This window comes from Canis lupus, chromosome 16 (genome assembly GCF_048164855.1).
Source record: "Canis lupus baileyi chromosome 16, mCanLup2.hap1, whole genome shotgun sequence".
NCBI classification, from domain to species: Eukaryota; Metazoa; Chordata; class Mammalia; order Carnivora; family Canidae; genus Canis; species Canis lupus.
The window spans coordinates 36,458,555-36,484,766 of NC_132853.1; the positions used below are offsets into that span (position 1 = coordinate 36,458,555).

The 26,212-nt window shown below is 37.6% G+C and overlaps 1 protein-coding gene across 2 annotated transcripts in view; it reads left to right on the plus strand.

The window, feature by feature from the left end:
* SKAP1 (src kinase associated phosphoprotein 1) overlaps positions 1-26,212 on the plus strand; it is a 286,859-nt gene that overhangs the window by 19,235 nt on the left and 241,412 nt on the right. For both annotated transcript variants that reach the window (XR_012008932.1, XM_072780245.1), the window contains exon 2: positions 14,367-14,472. Coding sequence is in view for 1 of the 2 variants with exons in the window: in XM_072780245.1 (XP_072636346.1) it covers positions 14,367-14,472 (106 nt within the window). In the remaining variant the exon portion in view is untranslated. The remainder of the gene's footprint in view (positions 1-14,366; positions 14,473-26,212) is intronic.

The following is a 26,212-nucleotide window of genomic DNA, read 5'->3' on the forward strand; positions in this document are numbered from 1 at the left end:
TTTTTGCCTTCACATTTTGATGACTATTGCCACTGGATATAGAATTCTGGGTTGAGGGATCCCTGGGTGGCGCAGCGGTTTGGCGCCTGCCTTTGGCCCAGGGCGTGATCCTGGAGACCCGGGATCGAATCCCACATCGGGCTCCCGGAGCATGGAGCCTGCTTCTCCCTCTGCCTGCGTCTCTGCCTCTCTCTCTCTGTGACTATCATAAATAAATAAAAATTAAAAAAAAAAAAAAAGAATTCTGGGTTGACAGAGTTGTTTTTTCTTTTTCTTTTCAGCACTTTAAAGTATTGGGGATCCCTGGGTGGTTCAGCGGTTTGGTGCCTGCCTTCAGCCCTGGGCATGATCCTGGAGTCCCGGGATCGAGTCCCGCATCTGGCTCCCTGCATGGAGCCTGCCTCCCTCTGCCTGTGTCTCTGCTTCTCTCTTTCTCTCTCTCTCTCTGTGTCTCATGAATAGATAAATAAAATCTTTATAAATAAATAAATAAAGTATCCTCTGGCCTCCATTATTTTTGATGAAAAGTCACTCTTATTCCTATCCTATTCTCCTATATGTAATAAGTCATTTTCTCTGCCTTCCTTGAATTTTTTTTTCTTTATCTTTGGTTTTCAGCAGTATGATTATAATAAGCCTATGTTTAGTTTTCTTTATATTTATCCTATTTGACATCCACAGAGCTTGTTGAATATGTAGATTGATTTTTTTTTTTTTTTTACCAAACTTGGGAAATTTTTTGCTATTATTTCTTTTCTTTCTTTCTTTCTTTCTTTCTTTCTTTCTTTCTTTCTTTCTTTCTTTTTTTGCTTTTAGGGCATTTATTTTATACTTTGATAGTTTAAAATTTTGTGGCAGTTATTAATTGGTGATAATTTTTATTATATATTTTTTTGACTTTTTTAAAATTTATTTTTTATTGGTGTTCAATTTACCAACCTACAGAATAACCCCAGTGCCCGTCACCCATTCACTCCCACCCCCCGCCCTCCTCCCCTTCTACCACCCCTAGTTCATTTCCCAGAGTTAGCCGTCTTTACGTTCTGTCTCCCTTTCTGATATTTCCCACACATTTCTTCTCCCTTTCCTTATATTCCCTTTCACTATTATTTATATTCCCCAAATGAATGAGAACATATAATGTTTGTCCTTCTCCGACTGACTTACTTCACTCAGCATAATACCCTCCAGTTCCATCCACATTGAAGCAAATGGTGGGTATTTGTCATTTCTAATAGCTGAGTAATATTCCATTGTATACATAAACCACATCTTCTTTATCCACTCATCTTTCAATGGACACCGAGGCTCCTTCCACAGTTTGGCTATCGTGGACATTGCTGCTAGAAACATCAGGGTGTAGGTGTCCCGGCGTTTCATTGCATGTGAATCTTTGGGGTAAATCCCCAACAGTGCAATTGCTGGGTCGTAGGGCAGGTCTATTTTTAACTCTTTGAGGAACCTCCACATAGTTTTCCAGATTGGCTGCACCAGTTCACATTCCCACCAACAGTGTAAGAGGGTTCCCTTTTCTCTGCATCCTCTCCAACATTTATTGTTTCCTGCCTTGTTAATTTGCCCCATTCTCACTGGTGTGAGGTGGTATCTCATTGTGGTTTTGATTTGTATTTCCCTGATGGCAAGTGATGCAGAGAATTTTCTCATATGCATGTTGGCCATGTCTATGTCTTCCTCTGTGAGATTTCTCTTCATGTCTTTTGCCCATTTCATGTTTGGACTGTTTGTTTCTTTGGTGTTGAGTTTAATAAGTTCTTTATAGATCTTGGAAACTAGCCCTTTATCTGATATGTCATTTGCAAATATCTTCTCCCATTCTGTAGGCTGTCTTTTAGTTTTGTTGACTGTATCCTTTGCTGTGCAAAAGCTTCTTATCTTGATGAAGTCCCAATAGTTCATTTTTGCTTTTGTTTCTTTTGCCTTTGTGGATGTAACTTGCAAGAAGTTACTGTGGCCGAGTTCAAAAAGGGTGTTGCCTGTGTTCTTCTCTAGAATTTTGATGGAATCTTGTCTCACATTTAGATCTTTCATCCATTTTGAGTTTATCTTTGTGTATGGTGAAAGAGAGTGGTCTAGTTTCATTCTTCTGCATGTGGATGTCCAATTTTCCCAGCACCATTTATTGAAGAGACTGTCTTTCTTCCAATGGATAGTCTTTCCTCCTTTATCGAATATTAGTGGACCATAAAGTTCAGGGTCCACTTCTGGGTTCTCTATTCTGTTCCATTGATCTATGTGTCTGTTTTTGTGCCAGTACCACACTGTCTTGATGACCACAGCTTTGTAGTACAACCTGAAATCTGGCATTGTGATGCCCCCAGATATGGTTTTCTTTTTTAAAATTCCCCTGGCTATTCGGGGTCTTTTCTGATTCCACACAAATCTTAAAATAATTTGTTCTAACTCTCTGAAGAAAGTCCATGGTATTTTGATAGGGATTGCATTAAACGTGTAAATTGCCCTGGGTAACATTGACATTTTCACAATATTAGATCTTCCAATCCATGAGCATGGAATATTTTTCCATCTCTTTGTGTCTTCCTCAATTTCTTTCAGAAGTGTTCTATAGTTTTTAGGGTATAGATCCTTTACATCTTTGGTTAGGTTTATTCCTAGGTATCTTATGCTTTTGGGTGCAATTGTAAATGGGATTGACTCCTTAATTTCTCTTTCTTCAGTTTCATTGTTAGTGTATAGAAATGCCACTGATTTCTGGGCATTGATTTTGTATCCTGCCACGCTACCAAATTGCTGTATGAGTTCTAGCAATCTTGGGGTGGAGACTTTTGGGTTTTCTATGTAGAGTATCATGTCATCGGTGAAGAGGGAGAGTTTGACTTCTTCTTTGCCAGTTTGAATGCCTTTAATGTCTTTTTGTTGTCTGATTGCTGAGGCTAGGACTTCCAGTACTATGTTGAATAGCAGTGGTGAGAGTGGACATCCCTGTCTTGTTCCTGATCTTAGGGGAAAGGCTCCCAGCGCTTCCCCATTGAGAATGATATTTGCTGTGGGCTTTTCGTAGATGGCTTTTAAGATGTTGAGGAATGTTCCCTCTATCCCTACACTTTGAAGAGTTTTGATCAGAAATGGATGCTGTATTTTGTCAAATGCTTTCTCTGCATCTAATGAGAGGATCATATGGTTCTTGGTTTTTCTCTTGCTGATATGATGAGTCACATTGATTGTTTTACGGGTGTTGAACCAGCCTTGTGTCCCAGGGATAAATCCTACTTGGTCATGGTGAATAATTTTCTTAATGTACTGTTGGATCCTATTGGCCAGTATCTTGTTGAGAATTTTTGCATCCATGTTCATCAGGGATATTGGTCTGTAATTCTCCTTTTTGGTGGGGTCTTTGTCTGGTTTTGGAATTAAGGTGATGCTGGCCTCATAGAACGAATTTGGAAGTACTCCATCTCTTTCTATCTTTCCAAACAGCTTTAGGAGAATAGGTATGGTTTCTTCTTTAAACGTTTGATAGAATTCCCCTGGGAAGCCATCTGGCCCTGGACTCTTGTGTCTTGGGAGGTTTTTGATGACTGCTTCAATTTCCTCCCTGGTTATTGGCCTGTTAAGGTTTTCTATTTCTTCCTGTTCCAGTTTTGGTAGTTTGTGGCTCTCCAGGAATGCGTCCATTTCTTCTAGATTGCCTAATTTATTGGCATATAGCTGTTCATAATATGTTTTTAAAATCGTTTGTATTTCCTTGGTGTTGGTAGTGATCTCTCCTTTCCCATTCATGATTTTATTAATTTGAGTCTTCTCTCTCTTCTTTTTAATAAGGCTGGCTAATGGCTTATCTATCTTATTAATTCTTTCAAAGAACCAACTCCTGGTTCTGTTGATCTGTTTCACAGTTCTTCTGGTCTCGATTTCGTTGAGTCCTGCTCGAATCTTTATTAACTCTCTTCTTCTCCTGGGTGTAGGATCTATTTGCTGTTTTTTCTCTAGCTCCTTTATGTGTAAGGTTAGCTTTTGTATTTGAGTTCTTTCCAGTTTTTGAATGGATGCTTGTATTGCGATGTATTTCCCCCTTAGGACTGCTTTTGCTGCATCCCAAAGATTTTGAACAGTTGTATCTTCATTCTCATTAGTTTCCATGCATCTTTTTAATTCTTCCTTAATTTCCTGGTTGACCCTTTCATCTTTTAGCAGGATGGTCCTTAACCTCCACGTGTTTGAGGTCCTTCCAAACTTCTTGTTGTGATTTAGTTCTAATTTCAAGGCATTATGGTCTGAGAATATGCAGGGGACGATCCCAATCTTTTGGTATCGGTTCAGATCCAATTTGTGACCCAGTATGTAGTCTATTCTGGAGAAAGTTCCATGTGCACTTGAGAAGAATGTGTATTCAGTTGAGTTTGGATGTAAAGTTCTGTATATATCTGTGAAATCCATCTGGACCAGTGTATCATTTAAAGCTCTCATTTCTTTGGAGATGTTGTGCTTAGAAGACCTATCGAGGGTAGAAAGAGCTAGATTGAAGTCACCAAGTATAAGTGTATTATTATCTAAGTATTTCTTCACTTTGGTTATTAATTGATTTATATATTTGGCAGCTCCCACATTCGGGGCATATATATTGAGGATTGTTAAGTCCTCTTGTTGGATAGATCCTTTAAGTATGATATAGTGTCCCTCTTCATCTCTCACTACAATCTTCGGGGTAAATTTTAGTTTATCTGATATAAGGATGGCTACCCCTGCTTTCTTTTGAGGACCATTCGAATGGTAAATGGTTCTCCAGCCTTTTATTTTCAGGCTGTAGGTGTCCTTCTGTCTAAAATGAGTCTCTTGTAGACAGCAAATAGATGGGTCCTGCTTTTTTATCCAGTCTGAAACCCTGCGCCTTTTGACGGGGTCATTAAGCCCATTCACGTTCAGAGTTACTATTGAGAGATATGAGTTTAGTGTCATCATGATATCTATTCAGTCCTTGTTTTTGTGGATTGTTCCACTGAACTTCTTCTTAAAGGGGAATTTTAAGAGTCCCACTTAAAATTTCTTGCAGAGCTGGTTTGGAGGTCACATATTCTTTCAGTTCCTGCCTGTCTTGGAAGCTCTTTATCTCTCCTTCCATTTTGAATGAGAGCCTTGCTGGATAAAGTATTCTTGGTTGCATGTTCTTCTCATTTAGGACCCTGAATATATCCTGCCAGCCCTTTCTGGCCTGCCAGGTCTCTGTGGAGAGGTCTGCTGTTATCCTAATACTCCTCCCCATAAAAGTCAGGGATTTCTTGTCTCCTGCTGATTTAAGGATCTTCTCTTTATCTTTGGAATTTGCAAGCTTCACTATTAAATGTCGAGGTGTTGAACGGTTTTTATTGATCTTAGGGGGGGATCTATTTCCTGGATCTGAATGCCTGTTTCCCTTCCCAGATTAGGAAAGTTTTCAGCTAGAATTTGTTCAAATACATATTCTGGCCCTCTGTCCCTTTCGGCGCCCTCAGGAACCCCAATTAAACGTAGGTTTTTCTTCCTCAGGCTGTCGTTTATTTCCCTTAATCTATCTTCATGGTCTTTTAATTGTTTGTCTCTTTTTTCCTCAGTTTCCCTCTTTGCCATCAACTTGTCTTCTATGTCACTCACTCGTTCTTCCACCTCATTAACTCTCGTGGTTAGGACTTCTAGTTTGGATTGCATCTCATTCAATTGATTTTTAATTTCTGCCTGATTAGCTCTAAATTCTGCAGTCATGAAGTCTCTTGAGTCCTTTATGCTTTTTTCTAGAGCCACCAGTAGCTGTATAATAGTGCTTCTGAATTGGCTTTCTGACATTGAATTGTAATCCAGATTTTGTAACTCTGTGGGAGAGAGGACTGTTTCTGATTCTTTCTTTTGAGGTGAGGTTTTCCTTCTAGTCATTTTGCTCAGTGCAGAGTGGCCAAAAGCGAGTTGTATTGGGAAAAGGAGAAAAAGAGAGGAGAGAAAGAAGGAAAGAAAAGAGAAAGAGAAAAAAGAAAAAGGAAGAAAAAAAGAAAAAAAAAGAAGAAAAAGAGAAAAAGAAAGGAAAAAAAAGTGGGGGAAGGAAACAAATCAAAAAGCAAAACAAAACGAAACGAAACAAAACAAAACAAAAAAACCACGGGGGAGTATCTTCTGATTCTGTGTACTTTAAGTCCCTTGACTTCCCCTGGAACTTGGCCGTCTAGCTGGTCTTCTGGGGGAGGGGCCTGTTGTGCTGATTTTCAGGTGTTAGCACTTGGGGGAGCTGCTCTGCCCCCTGCCTGGTGCAGGGCTCAGTGGGGGTTGTTTACCCCATGAGGCCCCTGGAGGAACAACCACGGTGGCGGCGGCAGCTCTGGAGCCCTGGATTCAGCACCCGCAGGAACTCCGGAGCTCTCCGTCTGCAGGGCCCGGAGGCTCCGGGGCGGGGCCGCTGATCTGCTCAGCTGGGGCAGGAGCGTCCTTGCTGTCCTGGGCCCTCCCGGCCTCTGCCTGTCCCGGGGGGGAGGCCGGATCCTGGGCTGTGTCCCGGCGCCCAGTGCTCCGGGGCCTGCGCTGTTGGATTCGCGCTCCCGCCCCGCAGCCCCCTCCGCGGAGCCGCCGCCCGAGCCCCTCCGAGCTGCTCCGGGTCCCGCCGTGCGCGCTGCAGCCCTTAGGGAGCTCGGGGCACTCTCCCGGGGCGCAGGTGTCTGTTACTGTCCCGGGGAGCCCGAGGGCATCCCCGCCCTCCTGGGTCCTGCTCCAACTCCCCGCGAGCCCCTTTCCGCCCGGGAAGGTCGGTGCAGCTCCTGCGTCTCCGGGACGGGGCTCTCCTGTCCTGGGGACACTCGCCCCGGCCTCAGCCCGGCTCCTCGCGGGGCCCCTCCCCCTTGGAGGCCTTTGTTTCTTTATTTCTTTTTTCCCCGTCTTCCTACCTTGATAGAAGCGCGAACTCTTCTCACTGTAGCATTCCAGGTGTTCTCTTTTTAATTCTCAGGCCGAATTCATAGATTTTCAGGAAAATTTGAAGGTTTTCTAGGTAATTTGGTGGGGACAGGTGATTTGGAGACCCTACTCTTCGGCCATCTTGCCCCTCCCCTCCTCTCTTTTTTTTTTTTTTTTTTTTTTTACCCATTGTCTTTCTGCCCTTCTTCTGGGGCACCAAATACATGTAAGTAATGACCTTTGATGTTGTCCCACATTCCACTAAGTTTTGTCTCAGGGTACTCCTCAGCTACTCCAGACCCCACATGGTCTGGGTGTACCCTTAGATAAAAAGCTGTAAAAATGCAAGTCTCATTCTACAGTTCCTTTCTTTTTTTTTTTTTTTTTTACAGTTCCTTTCTTTCAGGGATCAAATTCCTGCCAATTTCTGCCTGCTTTTGGCTGTTTGGTGCCTTAAAAATTATTGTTTTTAAATATTTTGTTGATAATTCTTACCTGTTTGAAAGTTAGTCCAACACAAATTATTCTATTATTACTCAAAAAGCTATAGGTTTAAAAAAATATTTTCCTTCTGGCTATTATAATTCTTACAATTTCTAAAAGCTTTCAAGTTCATAGTTGTTTTTTTAAGATTTTATTTATTTATTCATGAGAAACAGAGAAAGAGGCAGAGACGTAGGCTGAGGGAGACAAAGGCTCCCTGTAAGGAGCCTGATGCGGGACTGGATCCTGGATCCCAGGATCACACCCTGGGCCAAAGGCAGATGCTCAACTGCCTAACCACCCAGGCATCCCTTAAGTTCATAGTGGTTTTTTTTTTTTTCCTTAAGTTCATAGTTTTAAACTTGTATATATTTGGTTATAATATCTACACATAATGACAGTTTTCTTCTTTCTTGGGCTTCTTTTTGTCTAGAACCTCCCGAACAATATTAATTAATAGTGGGAGTAGTTGGCAAACCAATCTTGTTCTTTAATGATAATGACTTTAGTTTTTCAGGCATAAATGGGATATATATCTCTCTTAGGTTAAGAAGGTATTCTTTTATTTCTATTTAATACAGTTTTGTTACAAATAGATGATAAACATCATCAGGTGAGGTCTTTGCCATTTATCAACCTGCTTGTATAGATCTCTTTTTTAAACTAATAAATAAAAAACACAATACATCAATAATATTCAAACATCTTTATATTCCAAGGATATACTTTATATTATTATTTTAATGTACTGCTACGTTTGACTTACTAGTACTTTATTTAGGGTTTTTATATCTTTTTTTTTATTTCTTTATTTTTTATTTTTATTTTTTAGGGTTTTTATATCTATATTAACTTTAAACTGATTCTTTTTTATGCTCTTTTAGAACTGGAGTTATGATGACTTTTAATAAATGATTAAAGAAGCTTTCTCTTCTTTGCACTGGGATAGTTTATGTTGAATGAGAATGATTGATTACTTAAAAGTTTGAATGACATTTATATAACTATATGAATCTGAACTTTTATTTTTTTTAACAATTTGACAAAATTTTCTTCTTTTTCCCTGGTTATTAGCCTGTTCAGGATTCAGGTTTTCCATTTCTCAATTCAGTTTTAGAAATCTATGTTTTTCTCAGAAATTGTTTCACTGTGGTTTTCAAATTTATTTACATGGCATTTTATTTTGTTTACTTACATAGGCCCTTATTTTTGAAAATAACTTTCAAAGGGGAAAAATGATAACCAATATCATAAAACACATTATATAAAAGCACAAAGAAGAAAATTAAAATAACTTGAAATCTCACCAACTTTATGAAATGTTCCATTATATTATTAAAGGTACTGTATTTGTTGTTGCTTCCTTTTATTCTGCTTCATTTCTGTATATTTGTGCTTTCTTTCCCTTTTCCTTGATTACATATGCAAATGCTTTATCAATTTTCTGGATTTCCCACTCACCTCTGAAAATTTCCAGCTGTTAAACACTTATTTAGTATTTATACATTTTTTTCACTGTTTCTAAGGTCAGTGTTTTTTTTTAAGATTTAATTTATTTATTCATGAGAGAATTTATACTCACAGAGAAAGAAAGGCACAGACAGACACAGGCAAAGGGAGAAGGAGGCTCCATGCAGGGAGCCCAATGCGGGACTCTATCCCAGGTCTCCAGGATCAGACCTTGGGCTGAAGGCGGCGCTAAACTGCTGAGCCACCCGGGCTGCCCAAGGTGTTGTGCAATGGAACCCTTTTCAAAATTAAATTCTTATGTGAAATCATAATGTATAAAGAGATGAAAGCCCAGTGCTTGTGATTAAGGCAAAGGGGACAGAGGGAGCTTCCCAGAGTCCCTCTCAATTGACCTGCCTCTGCTCTTTCTCTTTCTTATCAGAGGGTTGTGACTCCACAGAGCACTGTTCTGATTTATTAATTCTGCTTTTATCTTTATTGTTTCCTTCTTCCTATTTTCCACAGGCTTGTTTTATTGCTCTTTTCTGATTTCTTGAGTTTGATGCTTTTTTTCTTATTTAATACTAGAAACAAATATTTAAGTCTATGAATTGGTCAGGACAATACTGGTTATATCTTATAATATTTTATTCAGGCTATTTTCTCAGTATGTTGTAATTGCATTTCCTCTCTGACCCATGACATATGTAGGAGTGTATTTTCAATGTTCAGATGTGAAAGGTTTGTTTACTCTTTTTAATATTAAGTTCTGGGGGATCCTTGGGTGGCTCAGCAGTTTAGCACCTGCCTTCAGCCCAGGGCGTGCTCCTGGAGTCCCGGGATCAGGTCCCACATCAGGCTCCTTGTATGGAGCCTGCTTCTCCCTCTGCCTGTATCTCTGCCTCTCTCTGTGTGTGTCTCTCATGAATAAATAAATAAAATCTTTAAAAAAATAATATTAAGTTCTGGTTTTATTTTATTCTTAGACCTAAAATTTTTCCTTTAAAGCTATAAAACTTTCATTTTCTGATGCTTATTTTGTGGAGAGGCCATTTTGACTCTGTTGTTTTGTAGGCAACTTATTTTTTTTGTCTGAGTCCTTGAGGGATGTTTTCATTTTTCTTCAATTTTGAAAGTTCAGAAAGGTATACACAGATGTTCTTTCTTTTTCTTTCTTTCTTTCTTTCTTTCTTTCTTTCTTTCTTTCTTTCTTTCTTTTCTTTTCTTTTCTTTTTTAATAGCTTCATTGAGATACAGTTCATATAACATGCAACCTACCCTTTAAGTGTACAATCCAATGGCAATTATCACAATAAATTTTAGAACATTTTCATCATCCCAAAAGAAAACTTGAACCCTTAGTTTTCACTCCCCAATCTTCCTCCCTCCTGCAGCTGTAGGCATCCACTAATCTAACTTTATGTTTCTATAGAGTTGCCTATTCTGTATATTTCATATAAATTCATTTATATAATATGTGGTCCTTGTGACTAGTTTCTTTCACTTACCATGACAATTTCAGAGATTCACCTATATTGTAGCATGTATCAACATTTCATTTTCTTTCTATTGGTGAATAATATTCCACTGTATAGATCTATCACATTTTATTTATTCATTCATCAGTTTATGGACGTTTGGGTTCTTTCCCAAGTGGGAAAGAACATACAGGCTATTAGGAATAATGCTGCTATGAACATTTGTTTTCATTTTTCTTGGGCGTATATCTAGTAGTGAAATTACTGGGTCATATGGTAACTCTCTGTTTAGCCTTTTGAGGAACTACAAGACTGTTTAACAAAGCAGCATTTTAGATTCCTGCCAGTAAAATATGAGGGTCCCAATTTTTCTATATCTTTGACAACATTCATTTTTGTCCATATTTTTGGCTGTAGCATCCTAGTGAGTGTGAAGTGGCATCTCATTGTGGTTTTGATTTGCATTTCCCTGATGACAATTGATGTTGAGCATGTTTTCATGTGCGTATTGACCATTTGTATATCTTCCTTGGGTAAATGTCTGTTCAGATCCTTTACTCATTTTAAAATTGAATTGTTTGTCTTTTTATTATTGAGTTGTAAGAGTTCTCTATATATTCTATAGATAAGTCTCTTACCAGCTATATGATTTGCAAAAATTTTCTCCTGTGGGTTCTTTTTACTTTCTTGATGACATCCTTTGAAGCACAATAGTTTTTAATTTTTTGATGTCCAATTTATTTTTTCCTTTATTGCATGTTCTTTTGACATCACATCTAAGACACTTACCTAATTTTGGAAATATTACCTAATCCAAGGTCACAAGGATTTATGCTTGTTCCTTTCTAAGAATTTTATAGTTTCACATTTTACATTTAGGTCTTTGATCCATTTTGCATGAAATTTTGTATATTGTGTGAGGTAGGGATCCAACTTCAGTTTTTTGCATGTGGATATTCAGTAGTTCCAGCACCATTTGTTGAAAAAATGTTTTTTTTCCCTATTGAATTGTCTTGACATCCTTGTCAAAAATCTATTGATTATAAATGTGAAGGACTATGTCTGAAGTTTCAATTTTATTCCTTTGATTTATGTGTCTATCTCTTTGTTGGTACTATATTGTCTTGATTACTGTAACTTTGTAGTAAGTTTTGAAATCAGAAAATGTGAATTCTGGGGTGCTTGGGTGACTCAGTCAGTTAAGCATCTGCCTTCAGCTCAAGTCATGATTGCAGGGTCCTGGAATTGAGCCCAGCATCCTTGCTCAGCAAGGAACCTGCTTCTCCCTCTCCCTCTGTCCCTCCCTGAGCTCCCTTCTCCCCTCCTCTGTTTGTGCTCGCTCTCTCTCTCTCACCCACACGTTCTCTCTCTCTCAAATAAATAAAATCTTTAAAAAAATGTGAATCTTCCAAAGTTCTTTTTTTTTCAAAGTTGTTCTGGCTATTCTGGGTCCCTTGACTTTTCAAATGAATTTTAGGATTAGTTAATCAGTTTTTGCAAAAAAGTCAACTGAGATTTTTATTGGGATTGCATTAAATCTTTAGATCACATTAAATCTTTAGATCAATTTGAGGAATACTGCCATCTTAACAATAATAAGTCTTCATCTATGAACAGGGATGTCTTTCCATTTATTTAGATCTTTAATTTCTTCCAACAGTTTTTTTTCTAACAATTTTTTTTTTTGCAATTTTCAGAGTTTAAGTCTTGCACTGCTTCTGTTAAATTTATTTCTAAGTATTTAATTCTGTTTTATGCTATCTTAAGTGGAATTTTTCTAATTTCATTTTTGGCTTGTTCATTGCTACTTTATAGAAAGACAGTTGCTTTTGTATATTAATCTTGTATCTTGCAAGCTTACTGAATTTGTTTATTCTAGTAGCTTTTAGTGGGTTTTGTTATATACAAGATCATGCAATGTGCAAGTAGAGATAGTTTCACTTCTTCCTTTCTAATCTGGACTATTTTTTAAATTTTTAAACAGATTTTTAATTATTTATTTATTTGAGAAAGAGAGAGAGCATGAGTGGGGAAGAGGTGGATGGAGAAAGAGAGGCAGAGTTCCTGCTGAGCAGGGAGGCTCAGTCCAGGACTCTGGGATAGTGACCTGTGCTGAAGGAGACATTCAACCAACTGAGCCACCCAGGCGTCCTTAATCCTTCATTTTCTTGTGCAATTGCCCTGGCTACCACCAGCATAATGTTGAATATTCATGGTGAGAGCAAACATCCTTTTTTTTTTTTTTTTTTTTTAAGATTTTACTTATTTATTCATGAGAGACACAGAAAGAGAGAGGCAGAGACACAGGCAGAGGGAGAAGCAGGTTCCATGCAGGGAGTGCAGGGAGCCCAATGTGGGACTTGATCCCAGGACCCCAGGATCATGCCCTAAGCCGAAGGCAGACACTCAACCACTGAGCCACCCAGGCGTCCCAGCAAACATCCTTATATTGTTTCTGATCTTTAGGAACTAAGGGAAAGCACCAGTCTTTGGCCATTATGTATGATGTTAGCTGTGGGGCTTTCTTGAAGCTGCTCTTTATCAGGCCTAGGAATTTTCCTTCTATTCCGAGTTTACTGGGTATTTTTTATCTTGAATTTTGTCAAATGCTTTTTCTGCTTCTACTGAGATGATCATATGGTCCTTGTCTTTTATTAATAGGTTTATTGCATTCACTGAATTTTAGGTGACATTTATTTTTATCTTTTAATTCAACTTTTCATTTCCTCATTCTTTACACTTCAGAGGACTTTAAAGGAACCCATTAAACAACATATGCAGTAGACATGATGCAAGCCTTAGAAGTTGATGGTGTTCCTCTGTGAGATTTTTAATTTCCAGAACTTTATACTTCACCAAAAGTACTAGTGATGGCTATCTAGGATTTTTTTGTTGTTTTGATGTTATTGAATAGTATGAATGTAAAACAAAATTTTAAGCATGCTTATGTAACCCAACTGTATAAATTCATAACATTATGATTTGATAGCATATATGACATTTTTATACTGTAAGCGCTGTTTTGGAGGTGGGATATTTTAACTGTGTTATTTATATACTTTTTAGGGATTATAACCCTTTTTTGCATAATAAAGTATGTAGCTGGTATTTTGGGCAATTGTGATCATTATCAATGTACTTCGTCTTTGAAAATATCTAGATGCCCCTCATTTCTTTCAACATAACATGATTTGTTTCATATTATATATTTCTATCATGTCCCTATTTTATAATGTATGTTCACATTAATTGCAGTTTCCTTCTCTTGGATACATTTTTCTTTTCCATGTGAGTTCATTCACTTGGTTGCATTGTCATTTTCATTGATGATGCATTTGCTAATTAATTTTTCTTCTTTGAATGCCTGCCCTTTTTGTTCCCGGTTTTGTAGTTCAGCTCTATTTTTTATTTCAGCTCTATTACTAGTGTTTCTTTCTTGCTTGTGTTGTCCTGTGACCTTCTATGACTGATTTGTAATATTTATAGGTTTATGAAATTGACAGTCCATCCTCTGGCATCAGAGATAATTAATATTTCAGTGTTTCTTTAAAATGGTTTAGAAAAATAGTTACTTTTTGTTATATATATATATATGCATTGGCATTCCAAGTTTATAGCAAGGTCTTGGATTATCAGAAGGCATCACTTATAGTTATACCTAAAGTTTTATGTATTTTTTATTCAGGTAAAATATATATGACATAAGATTTACTGTTTTAACCATTAGTAAGTACACAGTTCTGTGGTATTAAGTACATTCATATTGCTTTGAAACTTAAAAAAATTTTTTTTTAAGATTTTTTTTTTTTCATGAGAGACACAGAGACAGAGGTAGAGACATAGGTAGAGGGAAAGGCAGGCTCCCTGTGGGGAGCCTGACATGGCACAGGATCCCAGGACCCTAGGATCACCACTTGAGCCCAAGGCAGATGATCAACCACTGAGCCATCCAGATGCCCTGAAACTTTAAAGTTTTTAAAGAGAAGATAATACTCATTTTTAAATTCTTCAGATTTTCCTATTTATCTCTTAATACTTTCCTGTTGACCAGCTTTCTTTTTCTTTTAGATGCTGAGGAGTTCTTGGCAGAAGGTTTGCGGAATGAGAACCTCAGTACTACTGCAAGGGACCACAGAGACCATATTCTACGAGGCTTCCAGCAAATCAAAACTAGGTTTGTATAAACTGATTTCATTTCTCATTAGCTTTGAAACAATTCATAGTCAGTAAAATCTGCTTTCATAGTATATAAATTAACAAGGTAGAACATATTTACTATAGTTCTTTATACTCGACAGAGGTTTAATAAGTATTTACTGAGTTGAATTGGAGATAGGCAAGCATGGTTAGTGGCAACTAATTTACCAAAATAAAAATGTTTTCATAATTATGTATCTTAAGATAATGAATCTACTTTTAGCTTTAGATTGTTATGTTTATCTTTATTGAATACTTCTGCAAAATATGTGAAAAGCTAAACATTTATGCTTGTCCAAGTTACTAAGAAAGATCTTAGGGAGTTAGAGATAATTAATTTTTGTTATAATTTTTGGTCCTGATTTTACTTCTACATCTCCTTCCCTAAAAGAAAACTTAAACCAGACTTATCCAGTTGATTCTTTGACCATATTGGAATGCTTTACTCTTAGACTGGTGTGGAGTATCATGTTCATTGACTTTTTAAAATAAAAGGTCCTGACCTAATTTGTGCCTTTTAGAATGAGCATCTGGCAGATACATATACTTGCCTGGGGAAGAGAAAAATAAAAATTTTCTTTTGCAATATATTTCCTGGCCATCTTTTGCTTGAAATATGGTAACTGAACGAGAATTGGGGATACGTTTAGTATTATTTTAAGCTTTCTCAACCTGATGGCAATGTGGTTCAGAATGTTTGAACTAAGTACTCTTAGAGAAGAGAGAACATCTGTAGGGTTATGACTAGGATTCAATTTGTATGCCTGACTGATCTTAGCATCTACCTTAGAAACCTCTCACTGAAACTCCTTAGAAGTAGGGAGTTTTATCCTTTAGAAGGGCACAGCCAGAATCTATTCCCTCCAGAAATGTGAGAGAACCTCACAAGATGCCCTGCTGGATCTTAATCGATCTTTCCTGCTGGCTAATTAAGCATCACTTTTACTCAGCAACTGGGGACTGGGTAATTATCAGCCTGGGTTGCCCTGAATAATTGAAACAAACAGAATGCAGAAGATGGGAGCTTTCTGCAAACATGAGAATATCTATAATTTTTGGTATGCTGGAAGAGTGTTTAAAACAAACTTCTCCATAATGTTACTTTATTAGTAGATAAATTTAGATTTACCTGTGTATCTGAAGGCTTAGTTAGTAACCCATAGAATTTTTTTATTTTCACAAGCTGGACTTTGCATTATAGGATTATTATAAGGATTGCCTGAGGAATAGAGGTGGTATTGTTTCAAACTGTATGACAGAGAAAGGGAAGCCCAAACTATAATTGTGTAATGATGATGCTATTGATATAAATTTGTGATAAGAAATGCAAGAATAAATGTTATGCACCTGTATGGACAAAGATACAATGAAGAGGAATTCTCTTTTCCCATATTTGTACCACAGCGTTTGGAAAGGGCTAAATCTCAATCTTAAATTTGTAATAAATGGTGATTTTGTGGCTCCTCATTGTTACCAATTGCATATTACTTATTAGTCCTCTTTTTACTTTTTATTTTTAAATTTATTCCCTTTAAACATTTAAAAATTATTTATTTATTATTTATTTATTTATTTATTTATTTATTTATTTATGACACAGAGAGAGAGGCAGAGACATAGGCATAGGGAGAAGCAGGCTCCCCATAGGGGAGCCTGAAATGGGACTTGATCCTACAACCCCAGGATCACACCCTGAGCTGAAGGCAAGATGCTCAATCACTGAACCATCCAGGCGCCCCTCCCTTTTTAAAATTTAAATTCAATTTGCCAACATACAGTATAACACCCAGTGCTCATCCCATCAAGTGCCCTCATTAGCTTAGTGCTCTTTTTAAATTCACATGCACACGTCTATGCACACACACAGAAGCTGTATTTGTTATGGGATGGAGAAGGTTCCTTGTTCTCAAAGAACTTGCTGTGTGGTTTGTGGGATAGACATTCAGGAAATAATCAGCAGGAGCTTTAGGAAACATCTGATGGGAGCTTTCTGTTCATTGATTTGTTGCAAGAAAGATGACACTTTATTTAGAATTTCATAATTATCAGATCATGCAGGAAATGAGGAGCCAGAAATTAGATACTGTACCAGAAAATGGAAAAATGAGAGTTTACTTTGGCAAGCTGTTTGAAATTGCCTTACATCCACCCATTCAATCATCATTCTGTTAATGTAACGCTTGTTTTATTGAATGCTCTTCTTCAGCCATATTGCTTCTATAGTCCTGTTTATGGCTGGTCAACATTATAGACTATATGTATTGATACTGAAAGCTTGTACAATATCAGCCACATTTACTCTTGTTTTGTGGCATTGTATCTCATGCCAAAAAGCTAGGTGTGAAAAGAAATCATCAAACTTGAGAATTAAATGTATGTGGCAAGTTGCCATGTAACATGGAAAGAATCACTGAAAGTTGTTTAAAAGATTGTATCTTTAGTCATATTAAAGTGATGATATTTTAAGGTTTGGTACATTTTGGGGGTATAGGAACCTATCTATAATTATGGTTTGACACTTTAGAACTTACTTGAAGGTGGGTAAGAAATCTCAAGCAGGATAATCTGAGAAGACCACTTGATAGATATGAATACTATACTACTCTGTATACACACACATATACATATATCCCCTTTACACACATACACGCAACTTTCCACTCTATCTTTGTTGTTTTCTTGCTTCAGTTCCTCTAATTCTTTCCTCAAGTTGAGCTGCTTGAGAATGAAAAGGGTAGAGAGTAGTGAAAATACCACTGCCTCTGATTCTTGGTCAACTCTAAAGAGTTGGCCCTAATTTTTATGGTGACTCAGAATTCAGTGGTGTTTGCCACGGCTATGGAATTGCCAGAAGTCAAAGTGTCTGACTCCATCACAACTGTTATAATGTGCTATTTGCCACCTTTCTGTTGTCTAGCATGACCAGCCCCAGGAAATGAGAGTTGTGTCAAGAGTCATGGATGTCCTCCAAGTGCTCATCTATTTTTCAGCACAAGTAGTTTAGCTGTTCTCTTTCCTCCCAGATTTAAAAACAAACAAAGATCATTATCTGTATCTCTGTCTGCATACTAGGTTTTTTGGCTTACATGTATCACCAATGAAGGATAATATATTCCATGTAAAACAAAATGTTAAAAAATGGTAATTCCTGTGATTCTGGAAGTGAAGCCTTTTGTAGTATTCCATGTCCTGAGCTATAATATTCATTGTTCTTCTTCCAACTGCCTCATTTAAACCTTCTCCCTAAAATCTAACAGCTTTCACATTCTGAGTCCAAGTTTTCATTGAGCTCTTTAGAGAATGATTAGGATGAAAGCCAGGCACAGGCTCCTCCTGTTTTATTACGGTGGTCACTGCAGGATCAGCGCCAGATGTGGGACACCTGGAATGAAGCAGACAGAAGCTGCACTTAGACACTTGATGGCAGTCTCATGCATTTGCAAAAACAGTCGAGCATTCCTTAAAAGTTTTATTCAGGGGAGGCCATCTGACAGCAAGAATAGTGGGGGAGGGAATGAAGAAAATGGAATATTTTTATTACTGTGGTAAGGATATATTCTTTCTTGATGGCCTGTTTTGGAACAACTAGTCATTTATGCTCACTGTTGGAAGTGAAGGCCAGAGCCAATGGAAACAAACTTGGAGTATTATTTCCTTCTGTGAAACTTAAAGGAGTTCCAAAAAGAGACAGGTAGATTTATAGCACACTGAAAGGGAAAGAAATCAAGAAATAGCGTTCTGTAACAGGACTATGGCACAAAACCCACAAAACTCAGGACGTTTAATGTACAGACTGAAAGAGTATCTTGAACTTGTCTCATTGTGGGTGGCTAGTGTGTAGCTCCACGTGACACATGATACATTAATATAAATATCATAAAAACAATTCAGTTTTCTTTGGGAACTTCATGTTTTTCTTTTCAGATTAACATGGATTTAACTTTAAAGCAGGGTTTAACTTAAAAATGTATCATCAGGAACACCTGGGTGGCTCAGTCAGTTGAGTGTTTCACTCTTGATTTCGGCTTAGGTCCTGATCTCAGGGTTATGAGACTGAGCCACGTGTCAGGCTCTGCTCTTAGTGGGGAGTCTACTTGAGATTCTTTTTCTCCATCTCTCCCTCTCAAATAAATAAGTAAATACATAAATAAATCTTTTTAAAAAGAGAATGTATCACCAGATATCTTTGTAGTATAGGAATAGAGACAAAGAGTCTGATAACAGACTTTGGGAATAAAAATTTCAAAATAGTATACTGTATATATCATTACCAATAATTACATAGAAGGTTTGACTTTTCATAAGTGTAGTTATTGAGCTTAAACACCCCAAAAGAAAACACATTCACATGAAGCATGCTTAAAGAGAACTAAAATAGGGACCCCTGGGTGGCTCAGCAGTTGAACGTCTGCCTTTGGCTCAGGGCGTGATCCAAATTCAGGGATCGAGTCCCACATCAGGCTTCCTGCATTGAGCCTGTTTCTTCCTCTGCCTAAGTCTCTGCCTCTCTCTGTGTCTCTCATGAATAAATAAATAAATAAAATCTTTTGAAAAAAAGAGAACTAAAATATAATGTACTATTAATACGTTTGTGTTATTTGCAAGTTTAGTTATTTGCATGTAACAACTTTCTGATGTTTCATTTTGCTATTTACACTGGAGTTTCAGTGCCAGCTCAGAAAAAGAAAGAGAAGGAGATATTTGTACAATCTATCTAAGTTTCAATAGCTCTGAAAAGGCTCAAAAGTTGTAGCAATAATTTCACCACATTTTGAAGGCTAATAATTCATTTCTTCCTTTCCCAATCCTATCCCTGCTTCCCATTATTAAACCAAGAAAGAAAACAGTCCTGCAACAAATCCAGAGCTATCAACTAATCTTTTTTTTTTTTTTTAATTTATGATAGTCACACAGAGAGAGGGGGGGGGGCAGAGACACAGGCAGAGGGAGAAGCAGGCTCCATGCACCGGGAGCCCGACGTGGGATTTGATCCCGGGTCTCCAGGATCGCGCCCTGGGCCAAAGGCAGGCGCCAAACCGCTGCGCCACCCAGGGATCCCAACTATCAACTAATCTTATATACCAAATTCCTGTACTAGTATTCTGTTATTCAGTGAATGTTTGTTGAGATTTTTCAACTGTGTTAAAAGATTTTTGAGGATATACTTATCTGGCAATGAGGGGTTCTATTTAGTGTTCCTTTGAGCCTGAAATGCTCTGCAGATGAGACTGATAGGACTTTTTTTAAAGATTTTTTATTTTTTTGAGAGAGAGAGAGAGCACAAGCAGGAGGAGGGGCAGAGAGAGATAGAGAGAGAGAGAAGCAGGCTCCTCATTGAGCAGAGAGCCTGATGTGGGACTCAATCCCAGAACCCTGAAATCATGACCTGACCTGAAAGCAGATGCTTAACTGACTGAGACACCCAGGTGCCTAAGACTGATATGATATTACCCATTTCTGGACTCTTGGCTTAACCTGGAAAGACGGGTCATCTTATTATGTGCTGTTTCCTAGCAGGCCTTCTGTTCCTCCCAAGCAGCCTTGAAATGTATAATTCGCCTTTTAATGTTATGATGATGATTATCCCATATATTCTTTCACTTGTGAGGCTATCTTGGGATTGGTACCAGATCCAAGATTAAATTGATCATTTTTTTTTCTTTTACACTAGATTATTGTGGTGATATTCATGGGCAAGAAGCTTTTCCTTTTGGGCATCCTATAAAATAAATATTTTATATAAGTAATTCTGATATATAATAATATTTTAGTATTTTTTCATGCTAAGTAATAGGTAGGTTTTTTTAAGCATGAAAAAAGCATGGATAAATAAATGTTTTCCTTTCAAAAGTTTTTATTAAAAATTCTGAGTACTGATCTCTTTAAACAGAAAAGATAGTCTATCAAGAGCAAAATAAATTTTGAAATGGGACCTAGGAAGCAGGCAAGTGATGAGCTTGTACCCTTCAGGTTGGACTAACTACTAGAATAGTAAGCTGAACATACTCTTTAGCCATAGAGTTAGGTCGCTGAAATTTGCTTTACTCCTGATAGAATTACAGCCATTGCTATCACTTGGGCACATTCCTATTATCTACTCAGTATGGATTTGTCCTGAAAGGTCTCAGAAAATCCTGTGTCAAAATTTTAATACAGGAAGCTTGTCTATTTGTCTATAAATAGAGGGTCTTAATTCATACCTTGTGTGAAAAGATCATTTGTATGAAATCACTGCCTTCATTTTACCACCATTGCTTTGGCCTCGATTTTAAATTTCATTTTATCTAGAGCTAGTCTTTTATTCCAGCACTGCACTGTTTCCTTTACTTGTAGAAACCCCATAAAAAATTGCCTCTCAGTATTCAATATTTGATTTCCAGGGACCTTGTGGTGTGGGGCCTTCCTGATTGTGGTTTTCTTTGATTTGCTTGCTTTCTCTTATTTTGGATATAGATCCACCCTGTATCCACTTTGTGAAACTAGAGCAACGGGGAGAGAAATATAAGAGCACTAGGTCAGCTGTCAGGAGCCAAGCTCTTTGTTCTGATGTTATTTCTGTAATGCTGACTGATTCAATTGAAGATTCCCCTAACGATGATCTTATGTTTTTGTTTTTGTTTTTTTTTTCGAAGTTGCCCTCTCCAACATGTTGTTTGGAATTTTTTTTTTTCTAAATGTTACAAAATGCAAACATTACCAACCAAAGTTTGAAACCTCTGATTTCTTTTATGGTGTTGCTATGATTTTTTTTTTTTTAATTTGGAAAATGATGCAGGAAATTTCATTTCCTTGGGATTTTATTTTATTTCACAATTCTGTTGAAAATGAGTTGGGCCTAAAGTGGGTTTTTATAATCGCACCATGTGAATCATTTCTTCTTTGGAAGCCGGATCTTCTCCCCCACTGTGTAGCCTCATCTAGTCTCCCCGAAGTGCAGTGCTAGCAGGGTTGATAATGAAATGCGGTCCTACTTATCACGCTCAGCAAAGGGCTCAGAGAAGATGGGGGATAAAATCAGTCCCACAGGAACTTCTAGAGTGCTGGATATCCATATTTAACCCCCATGCATTTAAAATGGAAATGAGATATCTTAGGGTTTTAGTTTTTGATTTACACAAGATGTCACCGCCTCCTTGGCAATGGGAATATTTTACAGACCAACTGCTGACCTGTTTGGGAAGATCTCAGCCTATCGCCCCAGGTCCAATGTAGTTTCTTCATATTTCTTTCAAAATTCTCAGCAGTGCTTTGCAATAGCTTTGATTCTTCAGGCTTCAAAGGATGCCCCTTCCAGGGCCAATCCTCTGAAAGGAAAAAAAAAGGAAGATCAGTGTAGGGGAACAAACAACTCATAAAGGATGGGGCAGCTCTCCCTGTGGCAGTTCTTACTGTAGTCAATTATTAGAGAGTTTACAAATCAGTAGTACTACAGCTTTGCAAAACCAAGAAAACTACAATTTAATGCTAGTACTTCATTGCCAAATGTTCCTGGAGTGACCTAGGCTTCAAAAGTCCAGCTTCAGATTGTTGTATTATAGATACAATGTGGCTTATATAAGATGCATTATTATTTAATTCTCAAACTCAAGCTCTGTCTTGAGTTTGTGAGCCTTGTTGAGGTTCTCATGATAATTTACAGAAAGCTCTGTGTCCACATCATCTCCAGTTAGCTATTTCTCTAAGTTAATATAAGTGAGTGTCTCTTTCATTTGCGAATCCTGCCGTAACCACAAGATCCATTTTGCAATTTGGTAACTAATAATACCTTTTACCATGTCTATCAAGTGCCCTTGTACCTTTGTTGGTGAGAGACCTGGAATATAAGAAATTACTCAAAGTAATAGAATTAATAAAAGATTAGGATTTAGAACTTAGAATTTGTAATTGGTTGCTTAGTTCACTTAGCTAAGCCATTACAAAAGATGAATGGGCATTTTTCAGAAGATTATTGGTTTAAAAGAACTGTAACTGGGGATCCTTGGGTGGCTCAGCGGTTTAGCACCTGCCTTTGGCCAGGGGCGTGATCCTGGAGTCCCGGAATCAAGTCCCGCATCGGGCTTCCTGCATGGAGCCTACTTCTCCCTCTGCCTGTGTCTCTGCCTTTCTCTCTCTGTGTGTCTCTCATGAATAAATGAATAAAATCTTTTTTTAAAAAAAGAACTGTAACAAATACTGAAGTTTAGTCAATTATACATGCATACTAAAATGGAGGAGTATACTAATGAATAGAGGAGTATACTAATGTCTAATGTATACTAATTTATTTTGAAATGCATCAAAAAAGATAGATGGGTAGATGGATGGATGAGTGGGTAGATGCATGGATGGATGGAACGATGGATGGATGGATATGTGACAGAGCAAATATAATAAAATGTGAATCATAAAGGCTAGGTTGTAGGTATATATGGGGTTCTTTCAATATTTATGCGTATTAGAAAATTTTCATAATATAATGTTATGAAAATATTTTTTGGTTGACTTTGCATTTCAGAAGCCATGGATTTCATTCACTGTGGTTTAGGAAAACCATACACTTCTTCAATTTGGAAATGTAATAAACATAATTGGTGTTTTTAAGGATGGTGATTTTCTAGGAATAACCTTATTATTTTTGTTATTTTAAGTGAACTAAAGGATAATCCTCCAGTTTGTTATTCCTGACATAAGTAGCTAACTTTTTATACTTCTTTAAAACTTCTAGGCCAGCAATTATGGAGTGCTGAAATTCAATTCAAACATTCTGCCCAGGAGATCCTGAAATTTTTATTTTTTTTAAGGAAAGGCAATTTCTGACTTTCCTCATAAATTTGATAAAAGGAAAGCTAATATGAGATTGGTAGTCCAGTAGGAAATGGAACTCAATTTTACATTTTTAAAATCACTTTATGGTATTAAAAATGACAGAGGTTAGAAACAAAGCTCTTATTCTTTTATTGAACTAGAATTGAAAGTGGCAGAAAATCATTTTGGCCCTAGTGCAGTAAATGTTATCACTAAAACATGTTCAGGGGATATTAGGATAGTCTCTCAAGCACTGGAGACAAAAGTTCACAGAACAAGAACTGATTTTTCTGTCCTTATCTTGAAATTATTAGATGTACAGGAGATGAAAGTATCTTAGCCCTAAGAGGACAGGGGATGGAGTATGTGTTGAAAATGATAATGTCTCCATTCTGGAGAGAGGTAAAATGGAGAGAATATGGTGGAATAGGTATCTCAGTAGTGACAGGCATGATGGAGGGAGTCCTCAGGGATGGGGAGCCAGCACCTGAACAACCTCAGGACTGGGGAATCCAGAACCAGAAATAATTATACTTGTGCAAAATTGTGAGCTGATGATGAAATGAAAAGCCAGTGATTCTATTCACTAAAAGAAGAGCTGTGTGAAGATTTTATTTTACAGGGAGATTAACTGGAGCTGTCAGCAGATACTTTATTTTGAGAATCCGATAGGAGGGAAATTTTAAGTCCGTGTGGGAAAAACCAATCATTTTTGAGTGTGCAGTGTGATTATTCTTTAGAATTTTGTGTAAATGGAGCAGGTTGGTAGGCATATGTTTGCTGATCCTACAGTGATTAAAATTCAGAATAAGTAAGGCTCTTGTGAAATTGAGTTTTCAGGTTCCATCCAGTGTTCTATACTGCCATATGGCATAACTAGAATTAATTGCTGTTCCCAGTCTCTTATTCTTTTACTGAATATCTAGGTGCCCTGTTTGAAATATTAGAGGTTCCACAGAAGTATTTAATCACATGAGATAGATGTTTGACATGTTCACGAAAGCAGTGTGTGTAGCTAATAGTTGCTTGGGAGAAAAAAGCCCTTTGGGAGGCTTTCTACCCCCTTCCCATCTTTTTATTAGAAAAAATGCATGGATAGGAGAATTAGCAAGGGAAAGAGGATTCTCAGAGCTTTATAGGTCAGTGTAAATAGAAAAGGTAAAGCAAGGTATCTTTTGGTAGTCTTTAGCTCCTTGATACTCCAAATGTGGCCTAGGGACCAGCAGTGTCAGCATCACCTGGAAACTTTTTAGAAATGTAAAATCCCAGGCTCTCTTGAATCAGACCTACTGAATCAGAATCTGCATTTCAGTATGATCCCAAGGTTATTTGTATGCATAGTCACGTTTGAGAAGCACTGCTCTCACACATACTTTTAATTTCATTTCAAATTCAGTTTCTTGGAACGCAGAATACGTATTTCTGGAAATTATTAACTCTTTAAAGGCATGGATGATCTTATGTTAATTTAAAAAAAAGTCTAGCATGGTGCAGGCATGTGATATGAGCTCAATAATGTGAGTTGAATAAATGGGAAGGGGATACTGTTATAACCAAAAACTGTGTTTTTAGGTCCTAGGCTAAAACTTGAAAAAAGAGACCCTCTTTATTAGGAAATTTATTCTTTAGTAGGCAGCCCCACATACTCTTTTCCAAAGATAGGATGCTTTCTTTTTACAGTGTTAGGAGGTACAAGACCTTTGCAAACATGCTGCCCATCTCTTCATGTATCTCTGATGATAACATCTCTCTAAAATTCTGTGAGAGAAGTTTACCACAGAACTGCTCACCCTACACTAGCCTTCTGCGGGAGCATGGATGCTAGTCATTACCACCATCTCTTTAAGCTGTCACCAGCCCTCTGTTTCTGGTCATCATCCTTCCCAGTCAGTTTTGCATGTCTTGTCTCTACCATCTCTCATCTCTCCTGATGACTTCTCCTCTAGCCCTTTCCCCTGTGTTTCTTATGATCCATGTCTTTTTATAATCAAAGTCCACTGCATCCTCAACCACTTTGCTCCATCTCTGCCTTAGGAAACACAGCTCTTCCGCAGGACACTGTTTTGCTTGCAGTCATCTAAAATAGAATTTGCTTATTTTCCAGAAGTGTTGTTGGCATTCTTTAAGCTTCTTGCTGCCACTTCTAGACTTTTCCCATCCTCTCCCATTTTGAGATGTGTCTACATGATGTCATAGTTCTCTGCCCCTCTGTCATCTTTTGAGACCACATTCCTCCTCACACTATTTGAGGACTGAAGCAGTGACTCACAGTTATTAGCAGTTATTAAGCAGTGACTCTTTTGTTATTACTACCCCTTAGGAGTCTCTCTTTCTTAAATTTAGCTTCCCACCCTCTATTACAACTCGTCTTTATCATAGAAATATGCTCAAATATCTCCTAATATATTTATTTATTTATCTATCTATCTATCTATCTATCTATCTATTATTTATTTATTTATTTATTTATTTATTTATTTATTTATTTGAGGGAGGGAGGGAGAGAGACATGAGTAAGGAGAAGCAGAGGGAGAGGGACAAGTAGACTCCACACTGAATGTGGAGCCCAATGCAGGGCTCGATCCCATAACCCTAAAATCATAACCTGAACCAAAATCAGGAGTCAGACACTTAACCAACTGAGCCACCCAGGCGCCCCAAATCTCTCCTAATATTAAGAAAAACATGACATCCTACACAGTGATTCCCATTCCAGCTACTGTTCTGTATCTCTTTTTTTTTACAGACAGAAGCCTAGACTAGCCATTTCTGGTTTCCTGTTCTCTGGTCACTCCTTATTCCTCTATAATCTAGCCTCTGCTCCTGTCAAGTTACTCTTGCCAAAATACCGGTGACTCTCCAGTTGCCACATCCAGGGCACACTGTTCACTTATTTGGTCTCTGTAACATCGGACACCATCAATAGTTTCCTT